This window comes from Drosophila obscura, unplaced genomic scaffold (genome assembly GCF_018151105.1).
Source record: "Drosophila obscura isolate BZ-5 IFL unplaced genomic scaffold, ASM1815110v1 contig_4, whole genome shotgun sequence".
Classification (NCBI taxonomy): domain Eukaryota; kingdom Metazoa; phylum Arthropoda; class Insecta; order Diptera; family Drosophilidae; genus Drosophila; species Drosophila obscura.
Genome location: NW_024542828.1, coordinates 8,594,557 through 8,619,632, shown reverse-complemented (window position 1 = coordinate 8,619,632; position 25,076 = coordinate 8,594,557). Strand labels below are relative to the sequence as shown.

The following is a 25,076-nucleotide window of genomic DNA, read 5'->3' as shown; positions in this document are numbered from 1 at the left end:
ACCCAATTGGCTTGTAAAACAATTTGACCAAAGCTATTTCGTTATAACTTTTGAGTTTGTATTTTGCTGCTCCTTTTTTTTTCTTTTTTGTGTGTGTGTGTGTTTTGTCGTTTTCCGCTTTCCAACTGACAGTGGATGTGTACGTGGGCGTGACACAATGGGGCGCATTACAGAGAACTTTCCACCACACGTTTTCAATAATGATTAGTTTTGGGTTTTCCCCCCATTGGGGATACGTAAAATGCATTAAGCTTAAAGTTTTCGTTTTATTTCGTTTTCGTTTCGCCTTGGAAAAGTTTATACCCATAAATATATTTCAAATGTCAGTGGAAGTATTAATTGGGTCATCAACGGGCGTACAGGAATACTCGTAATGCGTAAGGGGAAAGAATTGATGGGTTAAAATGCTCACTGGGGAACGGTTAGCGTCTTGCATAAAGTTTTGTGTTTATTCCCCAAACAGATAGATTTTGATGTGTGTTTGAGACAACAATTATCAGGCATCAAGCAACATTCAAAGAACATTATTGTACGAGTATGGCAAAACCCATTGGGATAACCCATTTAGAGTTTTGTTACACTTTAAGAGCACTTGCTACCCGCTGATGACAGCCCGGCAAAAAAGGGTTCGATTGAGAGGCAACTTTTGTTTTAGTGTCTGGGGATTTTCCGTAGCCTGAATGAGTCACAGGACTCGGAGCGAGGCTTAGCGCTCTTTTGGGGGCATTAAGCCGCATGTGGCCCAAATCATAGTCGGACTAGTAGCAGGGGACTGGGACTGAACCCATTTCCTAGCTATTCAGCTGCCACATGCCATGCCCAGTCATTCCATTCCATTCCACTCCACTCCAGACCAATACCGAATATTTGCTGACACTCTAATGCCATGGCAATCTGGCAAGTGTTGATCGCTCCAACAACTAAATAAACTACTACTAAAAGTCAGGCACAGAACTGGAGACCGGAGTGACTGGAGGCAGCAACTGTGGCCAGGCCTTGTCAGTCAACAGTATCAACATAAACCACAGTGCCACACCCCTACTGGACACGCCTCGAACTCCACCGAAATATATTCATTTCAACACTCTCATTCGGATACTGATTCGGTCTCGGTTTCGGTTTCGGATTTTGTTAGACCCTCCTCCCCTCGCGCGCCCTCTTTAGACGGTTTCCAATTTGCGTTCTTGCGTATTTTTGGGGAAACAAATCAAAACAAATGAAATGAAATCAATTCAATGAAGCAAATCAAATTTCATGCGTATTTCGTCGCTTTTTCCTACACACCCCACACCCGCCACGAATGCTGGACAATAAAAATTTTCGGCCTGAAATCGAAACCGAAACAGAAACAGAATCAGAAACTGAGTAAAATCAAATCTGTTGCTGTTTATACCTCGGCAAGAGAAGTGCTCAAGGGTATGTTGTATGCGTGGAAGTGTATGTAACAGATACCCCTAGCTGTCAGTTGAAGTTGCAGGCTCTCTTCTAGTAGGTGGTATCATTGGTCGCTTTCCTACTGGTTTTTGGAGCAAACTTTTGGGGGGGAAATATTGTATTTTTGCATGGGAGTGGGAAATAGGCGTTAAATGTGTGCGTGGCCGCCTGGCCAGCACCATAAAAATCTCTGGCAACAACATAATTTGTGGAACTTTTTCTCCCCTAACTCTGCGTCGCCCATATATATATACTCGTCGTGGTATGTATTGCGTTTGTGTGACTGGCATGCAAATGAAAATCGACAATGGCATACTTGTACATTTTTGGGTCTTAAATTGACTTTCAAACGAATGTTGAAGAACTTTTTCCAAAGCTTTTGTCTGCCTGCTAGCCTCTGCTAGTGTAGGAGTCAATTTATTCTACTCAGCTGGGGGCTGGCATCGTCGTATATCATTTACACTATCACCTGGCGGAACTCAGCAGCTGTGAAAACTCTCCACGGAATATACCATCAATGGTATATGTATCATCGCCATTTCCCAGTTTCCCCCAATTACTATTCACTATCACGGGCAGAAGCCACAGATATTTGCGCATTAATTTCATATCATTAAACATTTGCTTTGCCCGGGAATATTATTTACCAGACTCCCATGACTGAAGCAGCGAGTGTGGGTTGCTGTAGGTTGTGGTTGTGGGTGCGGAAAACTTTCCCGTTTAATTGGAAATGTATTCAGGTGAGTGGGTGGGTGGGCGAGTGGTTGGCTGGTTGGCTGGTTGGACAGGGTTAAATATAATGTACCTGGTTGTGTATTGAAATTTATGCGAATGGCGAACCTTGAATGGCAAAATTTGTTTGTTTAGTTTAATGACGGTTATTATATTTCCACTGATTAATTATTGTTGGTGGTGCTCTCCAGATGCCGATGCTGATGATAATGATGATGGTGCTCAAATGTTTGCTGTTCTCTGAGACACAGGCTATTAGCTTGATTAAAGCTTATGAATATATGTGGATAAATAGCCCTCACTTGCATTGAATCTATAACGGAAACAGAACAAAGCGTACTTAAACTATTTTATTTTATTTATTTAAGTTATTTTGCAGACAACTTTGGCAAGTCGTAAGTATAACACATGTTAGCCCGTGCTTTCTTTTAACTTTTGAAATTCCCTCTGAGCCCATAACTCTCATTACGTTCCAAGTTTCTTTCGAAAACTACAACTTCTTGCTACATTTTAATAAAAAATCCGCTGGCATATACAACTTTTTCGCTAAGCAAATGCACCCCCGTGGCAAGTTTATAAAATACATGGGGTGGGGTAGTGGGGGTAGGGAAAAAATTAATTTTCCACACATACACAGAACAGAGTCAAGGGTTGGGGGTATTGTATGGACAGGGAAAAGGGTTTGTTTGCCCCAAAACTATGAAAACTCATTTAACTACTTAAGAGATGCGCGGGGTGGCAAAGAGTCCGAGAGGAGGAGGTGGTAGTGGTGGCAAAAAAGGGCCACAGAAGAAAAACACATCGCCAAATGCAAAACTTGTGTTGACACGACAACTGGTGCGACCACCCGCCAACCGGAGACGCCACCCTACTGGATCACCTGACTCCATGGAGTGGATGTGAATGTTTCTCACTGCAAGTGGATTACAGGGACGGATGCACTACACAGACAAAGTGGTGCCGTTGCCGGTGTCGTAGTAGTTGCTCGGGTTGTCCGGGTCCGTTGCTATTTCACTGACGGAGTGACAAACTTCGCACGTTGCACAAAAGACGCTGGCAAAACTTGAGCAGATTACTCAACGACCCCTGCTCTATCCAATCCGTACGTACACCTTCCCTTCCTTCCACCTCTCTCCCTGCGGCTATATTTTTCTTCTGCAGTTTTTATACACGATACTGGTAGAGTCGAAAGGGTATATTCGTTCTTGCTTGTGAGCTTAATTGAGTGTTTAAATTATTCATAAATGTCTATAGGAAATAAAGCAAAATAAATTATGCTTAATGATGCTTATTAGGTTTTATATTTTTATTTTTATATTTAATTTATCGATATGACGAAAATGATCCTGCTCGGTATTATTATGATTATTATTATTATGAAGAATTTATAACAAAAGAACGAAATTATGTGCGGCATAATTTACAACAGTTTCCGCTGCATTAGAATGAAGGGGCATCTGATAGTCGTGATGTTCCGTCTGGTTTCATTTTTTATGTGTAACACAAACCCGGTACTTAGTGAAAAGTGAAAAACCAGTGTAACAATGTTGAGCTTTTAACGGTAAATTGTTGCGAGAGCAAGACCAAAGACAAAACTTTTCCACAAATGAACAACAACAAAGTTGAATGAGGTGAGTGAGTGGAAAACGGAAATCGGATGATGGGTGGGGGAATGGGAATGGGAATGGTAGGGTACGGTTTTTGTATGGCATGGGTATGGGTATGGTAATGGTAGGTAAACAAAAAGTGTCAGGCAAGTGCAATGCTTCAAGTCGGAATTTATGCAAAGTGCGGCAGTTTAGGGGACAAGTAGTACTCCTCCGACTACCATCCGGCCGTAGCTGAAGCGCCAGCGCCAGCCACCCATCCACCGTCCACCCAGCCCAATGCCATGTCAAACCCCAAAGCACTCCGAATGCATTGTAATTTCAATACGAGCACGATAGTTGAGAGCATTTTCCGTGCTCTAACTGGAATTATTTGAAAGTTGGAAAAGTTTTTCATTAAAAAAAGTGCATATATTAAAATATAACAAAAAAGAAACTACTTGGAGATGCTCTGCTTTTAAACAAATAGAAAAATATCTATAAACTGTATACAATTTATTGCCAATCGGAACTACAAAAAGAACCGAATTTTATGGATCTCAAAAACATTGAAATTTCGTATCAAATAAATTCCATCACATATGGAAAAGACTACCGAACAACTCGGTTCCCATGCACTTGGATGCTAACAATTTACTATATAAAATATCATTCCATGCCAACAATAATTTCCAACACTTTAACCTGAAAATCCATGTGCTGGAAAATGCGCACCCAAATGGGAATTTTCCCTAGTTCAGCAAAGTTAATCAACATTTTTTTTGGTGTGCCAAACTTTTAATAAGGAGCGAGCTGACAACAAATAGCTGCACAACAGCATCACCAGCAGCATCACCAGCAGCAGCTGCAGCTGAGGGACAGCTAATGGCCGAGTTGGGCTACTTTTGGACGTTAAGAATGCCCTGCAGGGCGACCGGAATTAAAGTAACAAAGAGACACTCTTTGAAGGGGACTTTGCCGTGCTGTCAATTGTCCGCAATGTTGGTGTGGCCATTCCATTCCAGTCCGACCGGGGCCAGGCCAGGCCAGGGCAAAAGCCAAAACCAATGAAATGACACACAACTGACACGCTGACTGACAGCCTAAGCGCTTCGGCTCGTCCAGGACGCTGCTCGCCCACTCTAGGTCCCAGATCCCGGCTTCGACTCCGGCTGTGGCATCACGCCACAATGAATGACATGCAAGTCTGTTGTGTGCGTGATCCATTCGCCACCACTCGACGTTTGTTTGATGAAATCGTAGCTGAGTGGTGCCAAAAGGAAGACGGAAACGCCGTACTGGCACGCAACATTTGCTCCACCGCAGGCCAATGTCAATTGATGAGGCGGAGGACCCCAAGCAGACGCAGCAGCAGCAGGAAGACAGTTGTGGGTGGAGCAGCATCACTTGGCTGGCTGGCTGGCTGGCTGTCTGTCAGTTTAGCGTTGTCCCTTGAACTTCGGGAGGGGCCACCACACGGGTCGCCTGGCAATTGAGTGTAAGTAGCCAGGAGCAGGAGCAGGAGCAGAAGCTGGAGACGAAGACGGAGTCACTGGAGCCCAAGGACTCGAGCTGCTTGCTGCAGCTTGCAAGGCATTAGGATTAGAAGTGTTTATGCAAATGCGGACAACTTTGAGTGATTGCATGGCAAGACGCTTAAAAGACAGGAAACCAACCGACTTGACAGTCACCGCTTGGCGGAATGCCAGTGCTCCGCAGGATGACATCTAATGGCATCGAGCCATTTAAAAACATCTGCGGCCAAATTGATTCGAAATTCGTTTGCATAAGCCCGCTGCATGTTTGGTTAGCTCAAATTACCTTCATTGCCTGACTGATGAATAAGAAACAAAGCCGAACTGTTGGTATATCATTATGGCGTACGCTGTACTTTGGGAAGTGCATACAAATATATTTTAATATACACTAATGGATAAAGGTTAATATGTAAAGATGTACCTCTACAAAGAGCACGATTGCAGCCAAGTTTCTTTCCAGGGTATTGTTTAATTTAATTTAATTTAATTTAAAGTAAGAAAACTGTATACTATCAACTGAAAACAGCAATCCATAATCTCACTTTGATAAAAGTGCTTTTAAAAGTTTTTCGCACTTTTTTGAGCACACTTTTCATTTCACTTTCCAAGTTCATTTTCGCACCAACCAAAAAAAAAGGTCAATAAATCCCGCGTTTCGGCATGGACGGCATGATTTCCATTGAATTCGAACTGTGATAACTGCCTCAAATCGATATCAACTGTTTGAGTTGCATTTTTTGCTCAGCAATGGTTGGGTATATTTTTTTAAATTTTCAGTTTTATTTGATCTTATTTATTCCACACAATAAAATTGACCATTCCGAGCTTTTATTTGCGGTCATCCCATTTTGGTTGAAATTGCAATTAATTTCTCACACATTTATAAGTGTGTTTTTTCGCGCGTATTTTTTTTTTTTGTTTTTTTTTTGTATTTGTTTGTTGGTTTTCCATGTCTTTTGTGTACTTAACCGATGCAATTTCCGCGCCTCGCTTTAAAATTGTTAATTCCGATGTTCATTTCGAGTTGGCTGTGGAAGTGCGGTGGCGCATTGGGGTGTTTTTAAAAGGGTTTTAAGTGCTGGCCACTTTCGGTGGCATTGTTGTAATTATAAATACGAAATGCTACCAAAGTTGTGATGCTCCGGAAGAACCTTTCTGCAATTTGCTCGCTGCCAAAACAAAAACAAAAACAAAAGAAAAAACCATTAAAAACGCAAATCAAAACGAAACCAAATGCTTGACACACTTCCACTGACAGAGAGAAAGGGAAGGGCGAGTGCGAGTGCGACTGGGTGCACCAAAAGATTGCACAATCTTTTGAACAAACAGCAGCAGCAGTGGCAGCCAAACCGCAACAATGGCAAAGTCCTTGGCAAAGTATTTCACTTTCACGCCGCAGCCACAAGAGTCGGGACTCGAGTCGAGTCGAGTCTCGAGACCCACTCGCCCAAGAGCGCCAACAGATTTCGAGTAAGTAATTGCTGCAGTTCTCAATTTCTCCCTCTCCCTCTCTCTGTCTCGCTCTCTCACTATCCCTATCTTTCATTTTCTTCCTAGTCCCCCCTATACAGTTGGACGGGCTTAATTGTCTGCAGTTTTCTTTTCTTTTCAGTCAGCTATGAAAAGTTTTTTTTGCCCACCTCGACCAGTTCCTGCCTCAGCTTTAAACCAAATCAATTATGCAGAGCCCAACCGCAAATTGAAGCAGGCTCCCGTCAGAGCTGCTGAAGCTGTCGTTGGTTGTCAAAGAAAAGCAAAATTGAATTTTGCGTATGATATGTGGATATCACTTTATGCTTCCCCATGCGGCAACATATTCAAATGAGACCCGGAAGTTTGATTGAAGATTGTGTACTTCAAGTAAGTAAACGAATGGGAGCTTAAGTCTCAAAAGGGTACTGCATGGCACACTTTTATTCTCTTTATTTTGCCATATAAACTGTTGACTGACATCACATCAAATATGTCTGTGCAGAGGCGCACAACTTCATGGCCGTTCCATGGCCATTGGATTCTTAAAATTGCATCATTTTCTGTATGACATAGCTGCAGGACTATTTGCAACTGAATTGGAGCAATCAAATATTCAGGATGTTCAATTCACCTGCATCATCAGCGGGTCTATTGCTGTGATTAATTCATTTGATCGATTCAAATCAAACACAATTCAATCTGTCGGCAATCAGCCTCAGGCAGTCGCGGATTTTCTTATACACCAGCCATGCGTCAGTCACCGTCCATATATTAATGGCAATGCAGCTGCAGGCATCACAGTCCGGTCGGTCCGTCCATTCCTTCATCAGTTGGCCAGACGGCGGGCAATCATGGCCAGCAGATGTCGTTGGAGTTGCCAGCAATGGGCAGCGATGGCCCTGGCGCTGGCGCTGTCGCTGCTGATTAATTTATGCCAATATGCAATTTTCACACCAACGAGCAGCGCAACTGCAATGACAGCTCAAGCGCATAATTGCATGGGTCTGGGGCTTATTTATGGCACCGACTGTTGCCTGCCGTCCATTGGCCAGGCCCCCAGGGGCAAATTAAGAGCCCAGACAGAGGGCGTGAGAGGTCAGTCAGCCTTATGGCAAATGCCTTTGAGCCGAGGTCATAAATTGAGCCGCTGTCAGCTGGCAAAGTCGTGTTAATGATTTTATTAAAATTCACAAGAAATATATACATATAAAAGCAGAGCCATAGCATTAATTGCTCAAAGGTTTTAGCCCGGATAATCAGCATATTCTTGTTTTTGCCATAACATCCAAATTGAGGTCATCAGCAAAATTTATGCTAAACATGTCAAGGATTCTCCTACTCCTCCTCGTTCTAAAATGCAGTCCAGGCACGTGTGCACTTTATGGGGTAAGCAAAAACTCCTGTCACAGCTCCCCCACACTTGCATTTGATTAGTTGAAAAGAAAAAGAAAACTAGAGAGAATGACTTGCTTCGTTCGCTGTGGCTTAAGATACCCTCCCTTACAGGTGCACCGTTCCCTATCGAAGGGGAAATGTCAGTGCGAAGTTTCAGCTGTTAAACTTAGCACCATATATGAATGCTCTTCGAAAATATTTACTCAGATTTCATAGTATTTATAATGCATATTCGTTGTAAAATCAGACGACTCTCTGTCAGTGTATAAAAAATAACAAAAACCATAGCACACGTTTCAGAGTGCTCTGCTATACTTCCTCTCTCTCTCTCTTTCTTTATCTTCCTGTCTATCTCTCGCTCTCACTCTTTGGGGCTGTCAAAATGCTCGCCTGTCAACCGCAATACACAACACAAAAAAGCGTTGCACAATTTGCTCTTTGCCGGATTAGATTGCTTCTGGTGTGATCTTTTACTTATGTGAGTGAGTGTACGATTCCTGCGTGTTTTTCTGGTGGGTGGCGGTGGGCAATCAACGTCGGGTGTGCGACAGTGGTGCCTCCCGCCTGATGGATTGCCAGGGCTGCCACACGCCAACCTGCTGGTCCGACTAATAAGCAAAACCAGCAAATACCAGGAACACTTATCCCATATTCAAGTTTAATTCGCTTAAAGAGCCATGAAAATTCGCTTTCGCTTGCTTCCTCGGATGGGTTTGTATGTATTTCCCTTGTAGCCATTTTGCCAGTGTTTTGTGTGTTTTATATTTCTGCCTTGACAAATGATGTTTGAAGGCAAAGTTAACTGGGCCGGCGTGTCGGTCGCCTTTTTTTTTGCGGTTTTGTTTCTTTCCTGTTAAAAATAAAATTTATATACAAATTTGAATTATGGCCGTGGGCCGTGTGGAATGTGGGATGTGCTCTCGTACCTTTTGCCTTCGTTTTAGCTTTCAACAAAACTCTTTTCCTTTACTGCTGTATTTCCTTTTAGGTCACCGCATAATAAATAACTGTGAATGTATATTTTTTTTTGCCTGCATAATTTATGCAGGTTAAATTTGCACATTTTTTTCCGTAGAACCGAGCTCATGTTTAGGGGCAATTATGAAGCTGTCAAATATATATTTCGACAATTGCAGGACACCAAACTCGTGGGTAGAGCTTTCGGCCAAGCTTTGAGTCTTTCTAAAAAAAGGGAAAAAGGAAAAGGAAGCGAGGCGAAGCGAAGCTTTTCCCCAAGTCGTTTATCCTTCGCATTTTGTTGTCTTTTCATTAGGACAAAAGGCAACTGTCCTTGGCCCACCCCTTGTGTCCTTCGGTTTGCCTTGCACTTGAATTTTCTTAGTGTGTGAATTGCGTTTTTTTTTGTCCATGCCATGTCCTGGTCATAAATTGTAACTAACGTCTCAGCGTGCGCCAGGGAACGGGGTATGGGGAATGGATATGGGATTCTACGAGATGGTTTAATGCATATTTATACCACCTAAATGGCTAATGAGCAAAACGTGCCACACATGCAGCCAATTTTTGAGGCATGAATATGCGAAAACACGAAGAAAATACATTAATTAAATTTTCGGTAATGCCCCACGCCCAAGACCACAGAACCAAAGAAACAAGCAACTCAAAAAGGCGCAAGGGCGTAACTTTTACTTACATTCCCCGGTACAGGAATCAGTAATCAGCAGTGGGAAAATCGGGTGCAAGCGGTAGGGGCAAAATGGTCGGGGGTCCTATAAAGAAAATCATGCTGGGCCATGTGTGTCTGAATTCTGATTGAGAATTATGCTAAGGAGACCAGAGAACAAAGCGAGAGGGAGCTTTTCTCTCGCTCTCTCTGTGCATTATTTATATAAGAATAAAAACCAAATAATGAAGCCGCATAAAAATGCCAGGGCTCAAACAATACTGCGGATATTACAAACAAAAGATAATAATATAATGAGCAATAAGCCAAGGGCAAATAATAAAGGCCAGTACCAGCAGCCCAGCAACCCAGCATCCAAACATCGACGCATCCAAGCATCGGGTAAAAGCAGGCCAGCCCAAGACCACAACAGAATTCAATTATGTGCGATAAACAGAAGTCATTAAATATTAAAGTGCTAATGGAAAAGGAATCAGCGGCGAATACAAAAGACGAAGCGAGGCCCACGCTCGGAGTACATAAACCCACTCAAAGGAATAAAGGAACAAGTAAGAGCGGTATAATCGATATGCGGACTGTGTAATATCCTCTAGTAATAAGATTTATTTCTTAGGAAAAAAGAAATAACAAATGAGCTCATTGCAGAATAGTTAATGAAAGAAATACAGTGACAATACTATCAGGAATAAACCTATTTTCTGTAGAAGAAATCATCATCAATTATAATCATGATATTCTCCTTATATTTATTTGCATAAAACATTCTGGATTCTTTAACTGGATCACTGGATGCTTACACTTGTATATCTGCTACAATATACCCATAAATTCTGCGAATACCGAGTGTAATAAGAGAATAAGTCAACCCACCAGCGAGCAGAGGTGAAGGTGCAAAGAGGAAAGTGTAAAAGGAAGAGTAAGCAAATTGCTGGCGATGTGGGATGCTACAACAAATTAATGACCAACTGGCTGAGAGTGAATGCAAAAAAGAGACAGGTATTTTGAGCGAAAGCCGAAGCACTCCTTTGGCCAGCCCACACAGCAGGAATTCTCTTACATTTACTCCTGGTGTTCCGGTACCCATGTAACCAAGTAACCACATGGCGCCACAGCCATATGCTTAATATGCTTATTTCAGCTGGAACAGGGGACATTTTCTGGATTCGTTAGGAGCAGCTCCACGAGAAATTTTCAAGCATTTTGATTTGTGATATATTGTGCTGCTGCTGCTGCTGCTGCTGCTACTGCTACTGCTGCTGCTCTGTGGTTAATTTGATTTCCTTTTATTTGTATACTTGCTTTATTATGCATGCATAAGCAGGCACACAAAACCACCCACCCACACCCTCAGCACAAACCCCGTTCCCCAGTTCAGTCCCCAACCAAAAGTTGACTTCGGTTTGGGGCTAATTTTACGCTCTTCTAATTCCGTATTATGGGGTTATTATTTCATGTTTGAGTTTGTGGGTTAAAGGTGATTTCTTGACGGGCTTCAAGGCCAAATAATATATTCCATCTGGCTCTGGTTTCTTCGATGTTTTACTCACTTAATGAAGGTTTCCATTAGCCTTTGTCACTCGCGTGTATGTGTGTGTGTCTGTGTGCATAAAGCACATACCATTAAAAGCGCGGGGAAATGCATTTTCCACTTACCATACCAATCAGCGGTTTTCTGTGGCGCATGCAAATCAGCGATGTGGCAGCCATGGCATGGCATATAAACTGTTTGCAAAATATACAGAATCAACTGTGGGGGGGATGGGGGTGTTGAACCGCGAATCTCTAAACCGAAACCAGATTTTAAATGCATGTAATTGTTATGTGGAAGAGCGTTGGATAAACAAAATTTGCGACACTTTTGTGGCAGCCACTGCGGTTGTCAGCGGCAGGTAATGCACTCACGCCCTCCCTCCCCCTCTTTTTGTGCGTGTGTGTGTGTGTGTTGCACTTTGCGGCAAATAATTTATAAATAAAACGCATCGACATCAACACGAAATCGTGTCATGTTGCTGCTGAAACTTACAACCTACACACACACACGGACACGGGGTCGTCCACAGTTTTGGGGGACGACCAGATTAAATATATCCTTTTTTTTTTGGTACCCTCTACGGCGTACGCCGTGGATGCCTTATTTATGCCATGAATAAATGCAAATTTTTCAACGCCGCAGCAGATTTTGCAACACGTGAGAGAAAGCAGGCCAGAGAAATGGAGAAAGGCACGCCAAAGGACGCCAAAGGACGCCTCAACATCCAACGCGTGTCCTTTGCATAATAATAACTTGTAAATGTCATGTAGGTTATACGTCCCAAGTCCGTGTCCCTGTCCGTGTGCTTGGGAACCTTAAAAGACAAAAAAAAAAAAAACCTGTACATAGAGTCGTGAGGAGTCGTGCGCCGTGTACGAATTAGCATTTAATATGTGGCATAAGGCCAAGAGCATTAAAATTTCTAATGTGGCCGCTCGAGTGAAACGGACAGCTAAGAAAATAAAATCATTGCCTGCTGCAACAAGTGCGGTGCACAGATGGAGGGCGGGGAGCAAATCCAAGAGTAATGTAAACATTGAATCGACTTTCACCATTCCATCCTGTCGTCCATCTGTTTGCTTTTGCCCTCTCCATTTGCAAAGTTCAGGCCCCTCCTAGCACCTTTGGCAAGCCGATTAGACGCCCACTGTGTTAAGTATTCCTGGCACCACACTAATTGACCGGAAACGAAAAAAGTTGATTTATTTGCCTTGGCTCAAGGCCGTGTGCCGGCTCATTAAAGCGATAAAAGCGTAAGCGAGGCAGGGCACAAAGTCAATTGCAATTTTCCGGCTTCCAATCGAATGGTGGGTGGGCCCTGGTCGAAGCCAAGTCGATTTCCCTAAGCCAAGCAATCAGACATGAGCTGATCAAACCAATTTGTAAATTAAGCAGAAATATTGCCAAACATCCAACGGAATTAGGTCTCCTTCCGCTGCTGCTGCTTTGGGTGGCTGCCTTCAAATATTACGCATACGTCACGTAGGTCGCTGGAATATTCTTTAAAGAACAGGAGCTTTCACGTAAATGTTTGGTCGCTTCTGCATGGCTTCTGGCCACGGTACGGAAATTGAATTTTTGGCTCAGTGGCTGGGTTCAGGAAATTATATCTATAACGAATTTAAATCGTTCCGTTTCGCACAACTCTTAAAATCAATTAGTTTTGTCTATTCATGCAATTTGAAGCGTTGGCTGCTTGGCTACTTGGCTGCTGGCCTGGCCAGCAAATGCCTGACAATCGTCGTAGTTGGTTTCATTTTATTTCGCATTTCCCATTTGGTTTCGAATTAAATTCAGCATCAAAGAAACTTTAATTATTTATGAGCCCGAAGGAGTCTTGGCCACTCAATGGCATAAAATGGCAAATTTGTTGCCGGCACACTCCTCAGATTCATTGGTGAAGAGTGGGTGGGGTGGAGGGGGTCCATTTTTGCATTGGCAAGCGTTTTTTGCCCACAGAGCCCAAAGACAGCGGGCCACTTGTGTGCGATACTTTTGCAACAAAGACAGGCACACAGCCCCACTGGCAGACAAGGACAGAGTGTGCACGAAAGCAAGAGAGAGAGAGAGAGAGAGAGATGGAGATGACGATGGAGAAACTTACATATACGAAGAGCCATTTGAAAACTATTACGCCCATGAGATTCATTCAAGTAGTGCGGCATTTATAACTCAAATGTTGCCCAAGTTACAAAAAGCCTAAAAACTCGAGCAGGACCAGAACTTAAGGAACAGGAACTGGAGCAGGAGCATGAATGGGATTCGCTGCTGGCAGGAGAACCTGAGCTGCGATTTGCAGAGCAGCTCAAGGCAGTAAGCAAGTGATGAGCAAACGTTGAGAGATGCACTTTATGGAATTTACTTGCCACACAAACAAAGTGTCTATATTAAATGTTATCCGAATAGGAGCCCTAGAAATATGACCTTTGACCACTGATTTCAATATATTTTCCTATTGATCTATAGATAACTATTCTATCATCTTTCAATGCCTCAAAATCCATCTGTCTTGCCTTATCGAGTTGTTGGATACATTAAACTGTTGACTCAGAAATCTACCACAGAAATATTGCTCATCTCTGGTGGAGACTGTAACGAAGTGTGGCAGGAAGATGAAGGAGCTGTGGAAGCGGAAGAAACGGAAGAAGCAGCGCTAAAAATGGCAACACAGAATGGCATTCTCTGTGCTTGCTTTTTATTAGAATGTGTCCATGGAGACGTGGGCGCCAGCCATTGTCTGAGTCTGAGCTGCTCTCGGCAGCCTTCTCCATGAATCTCTATCGTCCTCTAGGCGAGTCGAATGCGAGTATACTCGTATCACATAAACATATGTGTGTGTGTGTGTGTGTGTGTAGTTTTTGCTATACATTTCTTAGCACGTAGTTATCTGTGGCAACAACAGTGCCACTTGAAACAACAATAAAAAGTTGGTTGAAAACAGAAAAAGATAGCCATACGCGTAGACAACTCCCAGATCTGTAATATAAAAACTCGCAAACATCAAAAAGTAGGTAAATCTGAGCCATGCGCCAAGACAATTCCTCCATTTAGTTCAGCCATCAAAGGTAATTCATTTTATTTTGGGATAATAATTCGCTGAAATATCTTTTCATATTACTTTTCAGCTAAGGAATTATTCAACTGCTTGTCGAATTCTTATCCAGCGGCTCACTCTGCTTTACAGAATAAACGCTTCCAAAAGCTTGGTTTCGTCTTGATCTTTTCGTTTTCTTTGCCTTCGGTTGTAGGGCGGTCCAGCCAACTTATGGCAAGCTTCTCGAGCAGCGATTCGCATTTCGATGGTATCGTCAATAGGGTATCCTTTTTTTTTCCTTTCACATTTTCCGGCGTGAGGCAATGCAGAAAGTTGTTCACATCCACATCGAGAGTTGTCAACAGTCGACTCGACTTCGATGCTAGATGATGATTGGGTTGGGTTGGGTTCGCCAATTTTAGAATAAAATTAGAAATGAAATTCAGTTGAAATTATCTCACTAGCATTCACATTCAGGCTTCCACAAAGCACCAAAAACAGGCAAAAATATATGGCAAAAGTCATCTTAAGGTGGCAAACACAGGATCGCGATTGATGATTAAGCCTTTATTGACGAAAATATTTAGATTGGATATTTTCATTTGGATGCGGAAAATGTGAAACGAAATGAAACGAATCTACAAATTGGTTTCAGTTATATAAAAGAAATGTAATGTAACTGTTTTATGGATGTGAAATTATAATGATTGAAATTATTAACTGCTTCAGAGTCAGTATGCTGCTGTCTACTCTAGTATATTGAGAAATCGAACGATATGTATTGGCAGAACGAACAATACCTAGTTTTTTTAAACGGACATAAAGTATAAGTTATATACGTATTGTTCCTTGACTCGTGTCAAGATCAGATTTAATTCCATTCCATTAAATAATGCGTTTTATTAGCCCTCAACTGGTTTTGAGTGGATCTCATTTGATTAATTGGAAACGTGTCAGTATTCTCTAACTATCCATATTGAGGTGGGCCTTCAGGTTGGCCTGGGTATGCCGGTGGGTATCCTCCAGGTGAACCTGGAGGTGGGCCTTGAGGTGAACCTGGAGGTGGGCCTTGAGGTGGGCCTTGAGGTGGTCCTCCTGGGCCTGCGTATGCTGGTGGGTATCCTCCAGGTGGGCCTTCAGGTGGGCCTGGTTGTGGGCCTTGTTGTGGGCCTGGTTGTGGGCCTGGTTGCGGAGCTGGTGGTTGGCCCAGTCCTTCAATTCTAATGTTATTGACATTTTTATTTATGGTTCTTTTTTGTGGCCTGGCGCTCACCAAGACCAAGAGCAATAAAGAGATCCCGAAACAGAGCTTCATATTGGCCAGGTGGGGAATCAATGGGGACCTATGGCCGTGTAATCCTCCATTTATGTGGTAAGAAGTGGTAGGCGAATCGGATCATAATGTAATCGTACAATTACATAAGCCATACAGATTTGCACATCGTATTTATTTGTGAAATTTCACATTTCAATGCCCAGAAAGGGCGAAGTTTTAGGGTATAGTCTTACATGGCTCAGATCTGAGCTCAAAGAAACATTTGATTTAAACAGAAATCGAGTCTCATATTTATTTGCCAGTTTCTTTCAGTTTTTCCCTACGAAAGATTTTCCGTCGTTGGGTTCTAGGCGTACACTTACATAGTTTTTGGGAGTATATTCTCTCTATTGAACATTTTTCTGTTTTCTGAAAGAGCAAAAATAAAAACAACTTCCCACAACTTTTACAGTTTATTGCCATTCGAAAAAAAATCTCTTTAACGTCCGGGGGCGGGCAGTTGTAGATGGATATTGTTATGATTAATATTTGAAACTTCCCCTGCCAGTGTCATTGAAATAAGTGCCGCCAAAATAGTTAAGAGCTTCATATTGATCCTTAAATGTGGCAACAATGAGTAAAATTTTGTATTTATACAGTAAGTGTCAAGGCCCAATCGAATCAATTTGTAATTAAATTAAATTTGATTAGATTTCGTCGGGTATTATACGGTAATTAAATTCTACCTAATAGGTGAATAAATTTCTGACTATTTTCGTCATACCAGCAATAAGTAAAGTGACATACATATATAGCTATATATTGTATGTATGTACAGATCTTTGATGGGTGAAGATCATAGCCGGGTCGTACAGGAGTGCCAAGTAACGTTAAGTTTCTTCAATATAATATTTATTTATTTATCAATATCTTTCCCATATCATCAATAAAAATAAAGCACAAAATTGCATTGAACATGTGCTTTCTATACTTTATAGAACTTGAAGTCTAATTTCCGCTTCATACCTGGATAACCTCCTTGATTGCTCCAAAATTCCATTTTAAATTCCGGCATACTCGACAAATTAATTTCCCGCTCTTTGTTGCCAAAGCGAAATGTAGTCAAATGAACTAATTAATTTTTCTAAATAAAGCCAGGCCAAATTGCCAGGAGCCATTTTAGCCATCAGTCGCAGTGGGCAGCAGCCCTTGCGGCACTTTAAAATTCTGTGTTAATATTTTGGAATCATTAAATAGCAGCAGACATTGCTTTATTTATATGAAAACAATTTTCCAAAATTTATTTATACCTGCTACTGTTTATATTTATATTCAAAACATTTTAGAGGTCAGAGACCTACAGCGTCCCTGGTACTGCCACTAGATTGGCTACCCGACATTTTGGTTTGGAGAGCAGGAGCTTGGAGGGAACTAATGCAAAAATTTATTGTGACTTTTGGCACTGCCTGCAACAGCTGCTCCCCATTATGTGTGGCAGCCAGGAACTCCCTCCAGCGTCAGCCCTCCCAAAAAAAAAGTACAGAATAAAACCGAAAAAACCCACATGTGTCTCCTGCTCGGTTTTATCTGCTGCTCTGCACGCGGCGCATTTGCATATTTCGTGCACTGAAGCAGCGGCAGGAGGAGCAGGAACCCAAGCAGGAGCTCAGTTTTTATTTTTATTTCATTTTTTTATTAATGCGAAAAATGTAATTTCAAGCATTTGCAACTGCAGCGTACCCTTAAGGGCACAAGACAGTCAGCCGCAAAAAAAAATTGGCATGTGGAAAATTGCAAAAATTCCATGCAGCACAAAAAAAAAAACAAAAAATAAACCAAAGAAAAGCAAAATCATATTCAACCCTTTGACGAGGGAATGCAAGCTTGGCGTTAAATTTTAAGTCTTTAAATAAATTGGCCCTTTTTTGGAACTCGATTTTTTTAGTTTAGAATATTTTTGGCAGCTTTATATAATATTTTTAGGAGAAATTGTAGTTATAGTGACCGGTACACAAAGATTAGAAGGGTATATTAAATTCTTATAGATGTAGGAAGCGTTTCTATTCCCCTAAGCCACTTACCATATTTATACATAAATATATTCTTGATCCTAGTCAATTTAATTTTAGAACTCGACATTTTGCTCATTTCTGACTTCGGACTGTCTTAGTGTGGCTTCAAGCCACAATAAAAGGCAATTTCCTGATTATACTAAAGGCAAACTGCAAAGAGTTTAGGTAAGCGAAACAGTTACTACAATTACGAAAGCAATCAAAGCATTTGATGAGATTTTTACCGTCTCGGGAACGTTTCGGTCTGCCTACTTCGCTGCTAAGTTATGGTTATGTCAGGTCCGTGTCCATTGGGTCAGATGAAATTTTGCTTCGTTACTTTCATTTGCATTTGTCACGCTCGTTTGACTTTCGAAATTCCCGCTGGGTGTCTTGTAGTTCGATGTCGAATGGCAGTCACGTGACTTCAATTTGTCCCATGGGCATAAACGAAAACTAAAGCCAAGTAAGGTTTAAATAATGCACATGGAACTAGAAACTTTTCCTAAGCCATTGTGTTGCATATAAGGTTGTATACGTAGCAGTATGTAGTATACATACATAGGTATTTATTTTTTAACTAATGCATGAGCGACAACATTGCTAGACTCCAACTTTAGACTGTCTGCCTGTCAGCTCTTAAATACAAAAATTTATAAAATTCCTGCAACAGGAATTACATTTTATGCCCATTCTCTAGGAACATTCTCTGGGCCTCCTGGGCCTGGTTCTTGCCCTGAGATTACATAAGCCATACAGATTTTCATATTTATTTGTGAAATTTCACATTTCAATGCCTAGAAAGGGCGAAGTTTTAGGGTATAGTCTTACATGGCTCAGATCTGAGCTCAAAGAAATATTTTATTTAAACAGAAATCGAGTCTCATATTTATTTCCCAGTTTCTTTCAGTTTTTCCCTACGAAAGATTTTCCGTCGCTCGGTTCTAGGCGTACATTTACATAGTTTTTGGGAGTATATTCTCTCTCTTCTCTTTATTCTCTATTCTCTCTACCATTGAATCCCACTCTGATGAACATTTTTCTGGTTTCTGAAAAAGCAAAAATAAAAACAACTTCCCACAACCTTTACAGTTTATTGCCATTCGAAAAAAAATCTCTTTAACGTCCGGGGGCGGGCAGTTGTAGATGGATATTGTTATAATTAAAATTTGTAACATTCCCTGCCAGAGTCAAGTCAAGTTAAGAGCTTCATATTGATACTTCAGAGTGGCAGCAATGCGTTAAATCTTTTATTTATACCATAAGTGTCAAGGCCCAAACGAGTACAAGTGAAACGAATCAATTTGTAATTAAATTAAATTCGGCAACGCATGGAGCTACAAACTTTTCCTGTGCCATTGTATTGCATATAAGATTTTATTTTGTAGCTAATGCATAAGCGACAACATTGCTAGACTCGATCTTAGGGCTGTCTGCCTGCCTGTCAGCTCATAAATAAATAAATATAAAAACTCCTGCAACAGTTGCTAGCTGTTGGTTTTACTTGGCAGCGAGCAGCGCATAAATACCGAGAAGAGCTCTCCAAGTTGAAATCCGTTGGCTTTATCTAAGTACTGGTAATAGGATGGAACGAATGTCCAAGGAGCGGTCTCTCTGTGTCACAATGCATCGGCCTGCAAGCAAGCCGCAGTTGAAAGAAGATGACATAAAGTGGTACATTTTCCTGGGGAAATTGCAAATGTTCTTGAAATATAATGCAACAGACTATCATCAAATCTTAAGTAATACGGTAAGCATCTAGTAAAACTGCTCGTTGGGTAATAGACGGATAGACGGAAGGGAATATACGAGTAAGCAGGGATTGTCAGGGTGCCTAAAGAAGAGAAAATATAAAGACTTAATTCTAAATTGAAGAGTATATGTAGTTTAAAGTGGGGCACATCTATATGAACTCTTGCTATTTGGTATAGGGAAAAATATATATATATTTGACATGTAAAGAATTCATTGCCTTTTTCTTTATTTTAGCTAAAAGTAAGCACTTTTGAGGCACTCAATGTATGCGGCTAGGGATCGCATATTTCTGCATAAATTCCATAGCTATAGAAATATGTTTTAGACTTTTCATCCAGCTTCGTTTTCAGTTCATCGCACAAAAATTTTGATTCCAGCCTCCAACTATTAGTATTCTAAACACTGAATCTAAAATTTAAATGAAACTCCAAACAGGTTGATTAAATTCCCGCAATGATTGCATGCCCAAATGAATGCCACATTGAAATTGTACGGCTGAGTGCTGTGCTGCCGGGTGTGCAGCACGTTTTTGCATTATGATTATTATTGTTGCAGTGTGGCCACACACACAGCGGCTGCGGCAGCAACCAGGCAACACACACACACACACACACCAGCCAAAATAAGCCAAATATTTTTGTGGCAGCACAAGGAAGTGGCCAAAAAGCGCACTTTTCATAATCTTTTGAATTTTATGGTCGAACGATGGCGGCGGCAAACAACGGAGCTGCTGAAAATTCAAATGAATAGCAAATTGTGGCACACGCCTCGCACAGTGCCACAAAGACTCCACTTTGCCCCTTCCCCACTCTGCATGCAGCAGCCAGAACTGCCTAACCCCATCCGGCTTGACTGCGGAAACAGCTGTTTCCCTTACACACAGACGACCTCTGACCCTCCCACCCTCAGACCCAGCCCCAGCAATGATTGTTACATTTTATGCCAATTCAACGAAATTTTCCATGTGCACTGTCTGCCTGCGTCTTGAATTCCACCCAAGGGCGGCTGGCTGTATGTTAAAGCTAGAATTGAGTTTTCCTTGGCTTAATTAAAGCCTGTCTTTCCCGAAGGAAAACAGTAAGAATCGTAAATATTAAAATGCACGCCACCACAAAGTATGCCACAAAAATGAAGTTTTAAAATCTTCAGGAACCAACTTTGCGGTTGTTTGTTTGCTGCTAGCTGCACAGGAAGTTAATATTTTTGCAATTTTCGCTTGACTTTAAATTAAAAGAGGAGAATATAGCAAGGGTTTCAAGAGAACGAACACTGGAATACACTTAGCACTAATTATAAATATTAAAAGTTAATATTTTAACACTCTACAAATTGCATCTTGAGTGGGTGAGTTTTTAAATATTTCACCAAATATATACCAAAGAAATACTAATAACATTTTTATAATGGTAATATTTCATTCTCATAATTTGCTGGTAATCTTTAAATACTTCCTCTGCTTCTGGCAAACCTCTGGCAAAAATGACCCAACTTCCTCGGAGAGGGTATGCAAGAAACAAAGTAGTAAAAATGAGATCCCCGGCCACACCATGAAATGTTCGTCCAGAGTAAAATAAATGAGCTCTGGCCGTAGAACTTAAAGTTTGAAACGATGCGATGCGGGTTTTGCGGCGACTTTCCGCTAATTTTGTATGCAGCCCACACAAATCTTGTCATTATTAAAGGCAGGCTCTTTCCGGGCTCCGGCTCTGAGTCCAGCTCCTGGTACTACGGATCCAACTCATCCAACAGAACTGGACTAGGGGCTCTGGTGTCTGCTCTCTGCTCGTTTGATTTGCTCCATTAATTTTGAGCGGAGTTCTGGGCGAGTCGCCGGGAAAGTTCTGTGACAACAGACCCGGAACTCAGCCTGTTGTGCTCGTTGATTTGTGTGGCGCTTTTCTGGGTGATTAAGTCATTCGTCAGACGGCGGGCCAGGCCGTTAAAGTAACGACAAAAAGAAGAAAATTTTTTTTTTTTTGTGTTTGCCCTCTGCGGCTTTCTAATGAAGCGTTATGCAAAATAATTAGAGGGCTTTCGCTCTGTCGTTATCTTATCTACTTGCCGTAGCCACTTTTCTGCTCACTTTTTTTCAATTAAAAAGTTTCATCATTGTCATGACGGCGCCATATATTTTCCAGAATCGCTGTTCCATATGGCGTATGCGTAATAAGCATTCAATGATTGGGCACACAAAGAAGTCCTAAGCTCATTTAATTGGTATTAATAATGGCCATGGCCCTGGCCCAAGCTGGAGCCAGCTGTTGCCCCGTGCAACCTCTGGAAGGAGAGGTAGGTGGTAGGCGGATGGTAGGCGTCGCGTGGCAGGCATCTATGAAGGTCATCGCTAAGTAGTTTAGTTCTGACATTGGCATGCTCAGCACAGAAAATGCTTTGATAAACGTTGCAGGAACATTGGCTGTAATTTTATAGCTGAACGCATATTTATTTCGTTGAAACCCCCGCAACACAATGAGCGAAAAGCTGCTTTGTTGGTTCTTCTTTCATTGTTTTACTTGGCCAGGCTCTTAGCTGCTTGGTAAACAAATTTGCTTGCTTATTTGTTCAGCTTGAACGCGGAGTCAGAAAGAGCGCTAGCCTGGGCAGATACAGAGAAATACCGCCCCTGCCCTTATTTAGTTGAAATGTGCTCGAAATTCAAGTGATTTCAGTTTGAAATTTTATCAGCCTCAAGAAGAGCAATCGAGGCAGGCAGTCAGCAATGATAGTGATACGTAGTTGGCCCAGAGCCACCAGTGCATATGTATATGTATATATGTACTCGTGTCCCTGGTAAATTCCGACGTAAACATAATCCCAATCAAACAAAACCCTCTCAACAAACTGGAGCGAATTCGTGCCTAACATGGTATCCCCTCGGCATTCGTCTTAGCCCGATGTAAGCGCATACATACTCGTACATACATCCCTCAACACTTTCTGCCAAAAGATTATGACACGTATCAAATAGTTGCACGCAGATGGGCGGTACAGGGACTAGTGGGGCTTGCTGTAGGAGGAAACTTCACACCTATGTATGTATATGCGCTGGTGGGACGTATTAATTTCCGAGCTGCTTGTTGATTCTTTTGCAACACTTTTTGTTGACACCGTGACGGGGCGCGGAGGACGTGCTTTGTGGCACTTTGTTGTCTTGTTTGTCCCCGTTTGTTGCGCTGCTGCCTGTTCTGCGATATTGTCCTGTTTATGCCCTTGCAGAGAGTTATTATTATTTCAGATCAGAACAGAAAACATTTGCTGAAATATATTTACATATATTCTTGATTGCCAGCGTTAAAACAAACATCCTTAAATAACTTCAACCTGTTTAAAGAAATCCTTAAAGTATCCTAAATTGTATTTGTAAGGGTATTTAAGGCTGCTACTTTCTTGTTTCATTATTAATACGGCGACTGCCTTTTGTTTGCCCCGCCCCACCTTTCTCTGGCGCTCCATTTTTCCCTGCTAGAACTTTTGTCATTTGAGCGCCAAGTCGCTTCGTATTCGTGTTCGTGTTAGTGACAGGAATTATTCTTGTTGACACATAAAAATTGTTTAACCCTTTTTCCCCTTTTCCTCCTCATGAAAAATGACAAGAAATGATAAAGTGTATTTCTGGGACTGCGTGCGCGTGGAGGAGCATTTGACCCGAACATCCTCCAGAAATTGATGTATTCGGGTCAGATGCTGTGGGGGCGGCGGCATCGTCTGAAAGGAATAACCACAGCAACAACAAAAAATGTGATATATATGTGCCCATTCTGGACGGCTTTCCGGCTCATTAACAGCGTGCAAAATTTGCATAGTTAATTGCTTTTTAATTGTTGTGTTTGGAATTTTCAATTGCAGCCAAAATACGCGCATACAAATACAATATTCCTGCTGTTTGGAATGGTGGCTCATTCTTTAAGCTCGGCACGTTTTATGGCACAAATTTCTTCATTTGGCTGTCGCTTTTCTGGATCTTTTTATGGCTGGTGGTCGGGTGTTGACCCATTAGGCAAATAGAGTTTGCAGCTTGGCTAATGAAGCATAGTTTTGAGATTTTCCACGCCCCCCCCCCCCAAACGCCAGCTCCTGCTGCTGCCATTCAGACAGACTTCAATTAGCCTGCCAGCAATGGCGGAATTTTTATTTCGCTTTCTATTTTGTTTTTCAAACATTTTTCCTGTCGTTTTTTTTTTTGTGTGTGTGTGGCCTTTTGCGGTCATTAGAACTAATGGGAGCTTGGTGCTGGGCTGGCTTTAAAATCCCACACTAGCCCTCGGGCCGAATGGAGCAACGGACCGACCGGATATATCATTTGACCAACAAGTCAAACAAACAAACACACACAAGCCATAGCCCATACCCAAAATACAAAAAAAAAAAAGTAAAATAAAAAGAAAAAATAAAGTAACTGCAAAAAAGAGCCCAAAGTTTTGTTGGCTTGCATGCGGTCACAAAAGAGCAGTAAATTAAAATTTACTCGACATGAAATTGAAGCAGCACGGCCAACCATGCTATCCTTTTTCACATTTCCCCCACTTGGCCGCCCCATGCAGGCTATTTTTGGCTGTGAAAATTCCTTCATTTTTGTTGTGCCATTACCAGGAAAGTGCTCGCCATATCCGCTCTCCAGGGGGCTGATGTGTGCCAAGAGTTGGCCATGGGGCAATGGGCGGTTCATTTGATCCGATTCGAAAAGCATTAACGACTGACAAAACATTGGAAATGTATTAAAAAAAAGTTAGCAGGAATATTATTTTTCCTTTACATTACCGCATGTAGGCCACTATGCTGCTATCTACATATTTTTGAACAATTTCATCAATAATATTACCTCCTTTAGCAATGGGTAACATGTAATAGGTTTCTATAAGTAAACTCACCCATAAAATTAAAGATTTTTGTTTCAAAATAGCATCGATTTTTTTAGATGAGAGCACTGAAAGATACAGACATTAAAGTTCAATTAATATTTGGGGTATTAATTCAAGCAAACATCTACAATGTCATCATATAAAGCTATATATGAAGCATCGCTTCATGGTCATCGTTAGGTAATATTTTCACATAAATTCTATAGATATATCGATCCATACCTTGGCCATTCGCTGCCCTGTCCACAGCTCATTTCCATTTCGCTGCAATCCGTAGGAATCCACCATTGATCCCCGGCAGTCCATTGCAGGCCGCTTCCCAATGGAGTTGCACTCCATTTCATTGCTATACTAGTTTATTTTCTCAGTTGTTGGGTCCTGCGGCTACTGCCCGAGGGTCTCGTATTTTACGTGGTCAAAGTTTTACGTTGCGCCGCACTGACATGCAAAGCAGATTTGCGGTAGCCATTCCGGGCCATTCCAGGACATACTGGGCCGGAGCCGTTGGGCCACTTTGCAGTCGGCACGCGTGCACAGATTAAACGGCCCGAAAGTCCGGCCTGCATCAGCCCACCAGCCAACCAACAAAAAAGCACCACAGAAAAAAAAAACCCGCACAAAATTTAAAGAGCTTCAATCAATTATCAAGCGGAGTCTACTCCGCTGTTACCACAATTTGCAGTTAAACGACAATTTCCGCAGCAATTATTCAATGTCAACTAAAAAGTTGCAAAAATGTTAAAAAAACCAACGAAAGCAATTAAAAGCAGCTGCTGTGCCCCACCACA

The 25,076-nt window shown here is 41.8% G+C and overlaps 1 protein-coding gene across 1 annotated transcript; it reads right to left on the bottom strand.

Moving 5' to 3' along the window:
- Nucleotides 1-14,385: 14,385 nt before the first annotated feature.
- LOC111066318 lies at nt 14,386-14,940 on the bottom strand. Its single transcript, XM_022354829.2, has 2 exons — nt 14,830-14,940; nt 14,386-14,750 (listed from the first exon to the last, which is right to left on the bottom strand). The coding sequence occupies exons 1-2, from the start codon at nt 14,891-14,893 to the stop codon at nt 14,503-14,505; spliced, it is 312 nt and encodes a 103-aa protein (XP_022210521.1). The 5' UTR covers nt 14,894-14,940; the 3' UTR covers nt 14,386-14,502.
- Nucleotides 14,941-25,076: the final 10,136 nt, after the last annotated feature.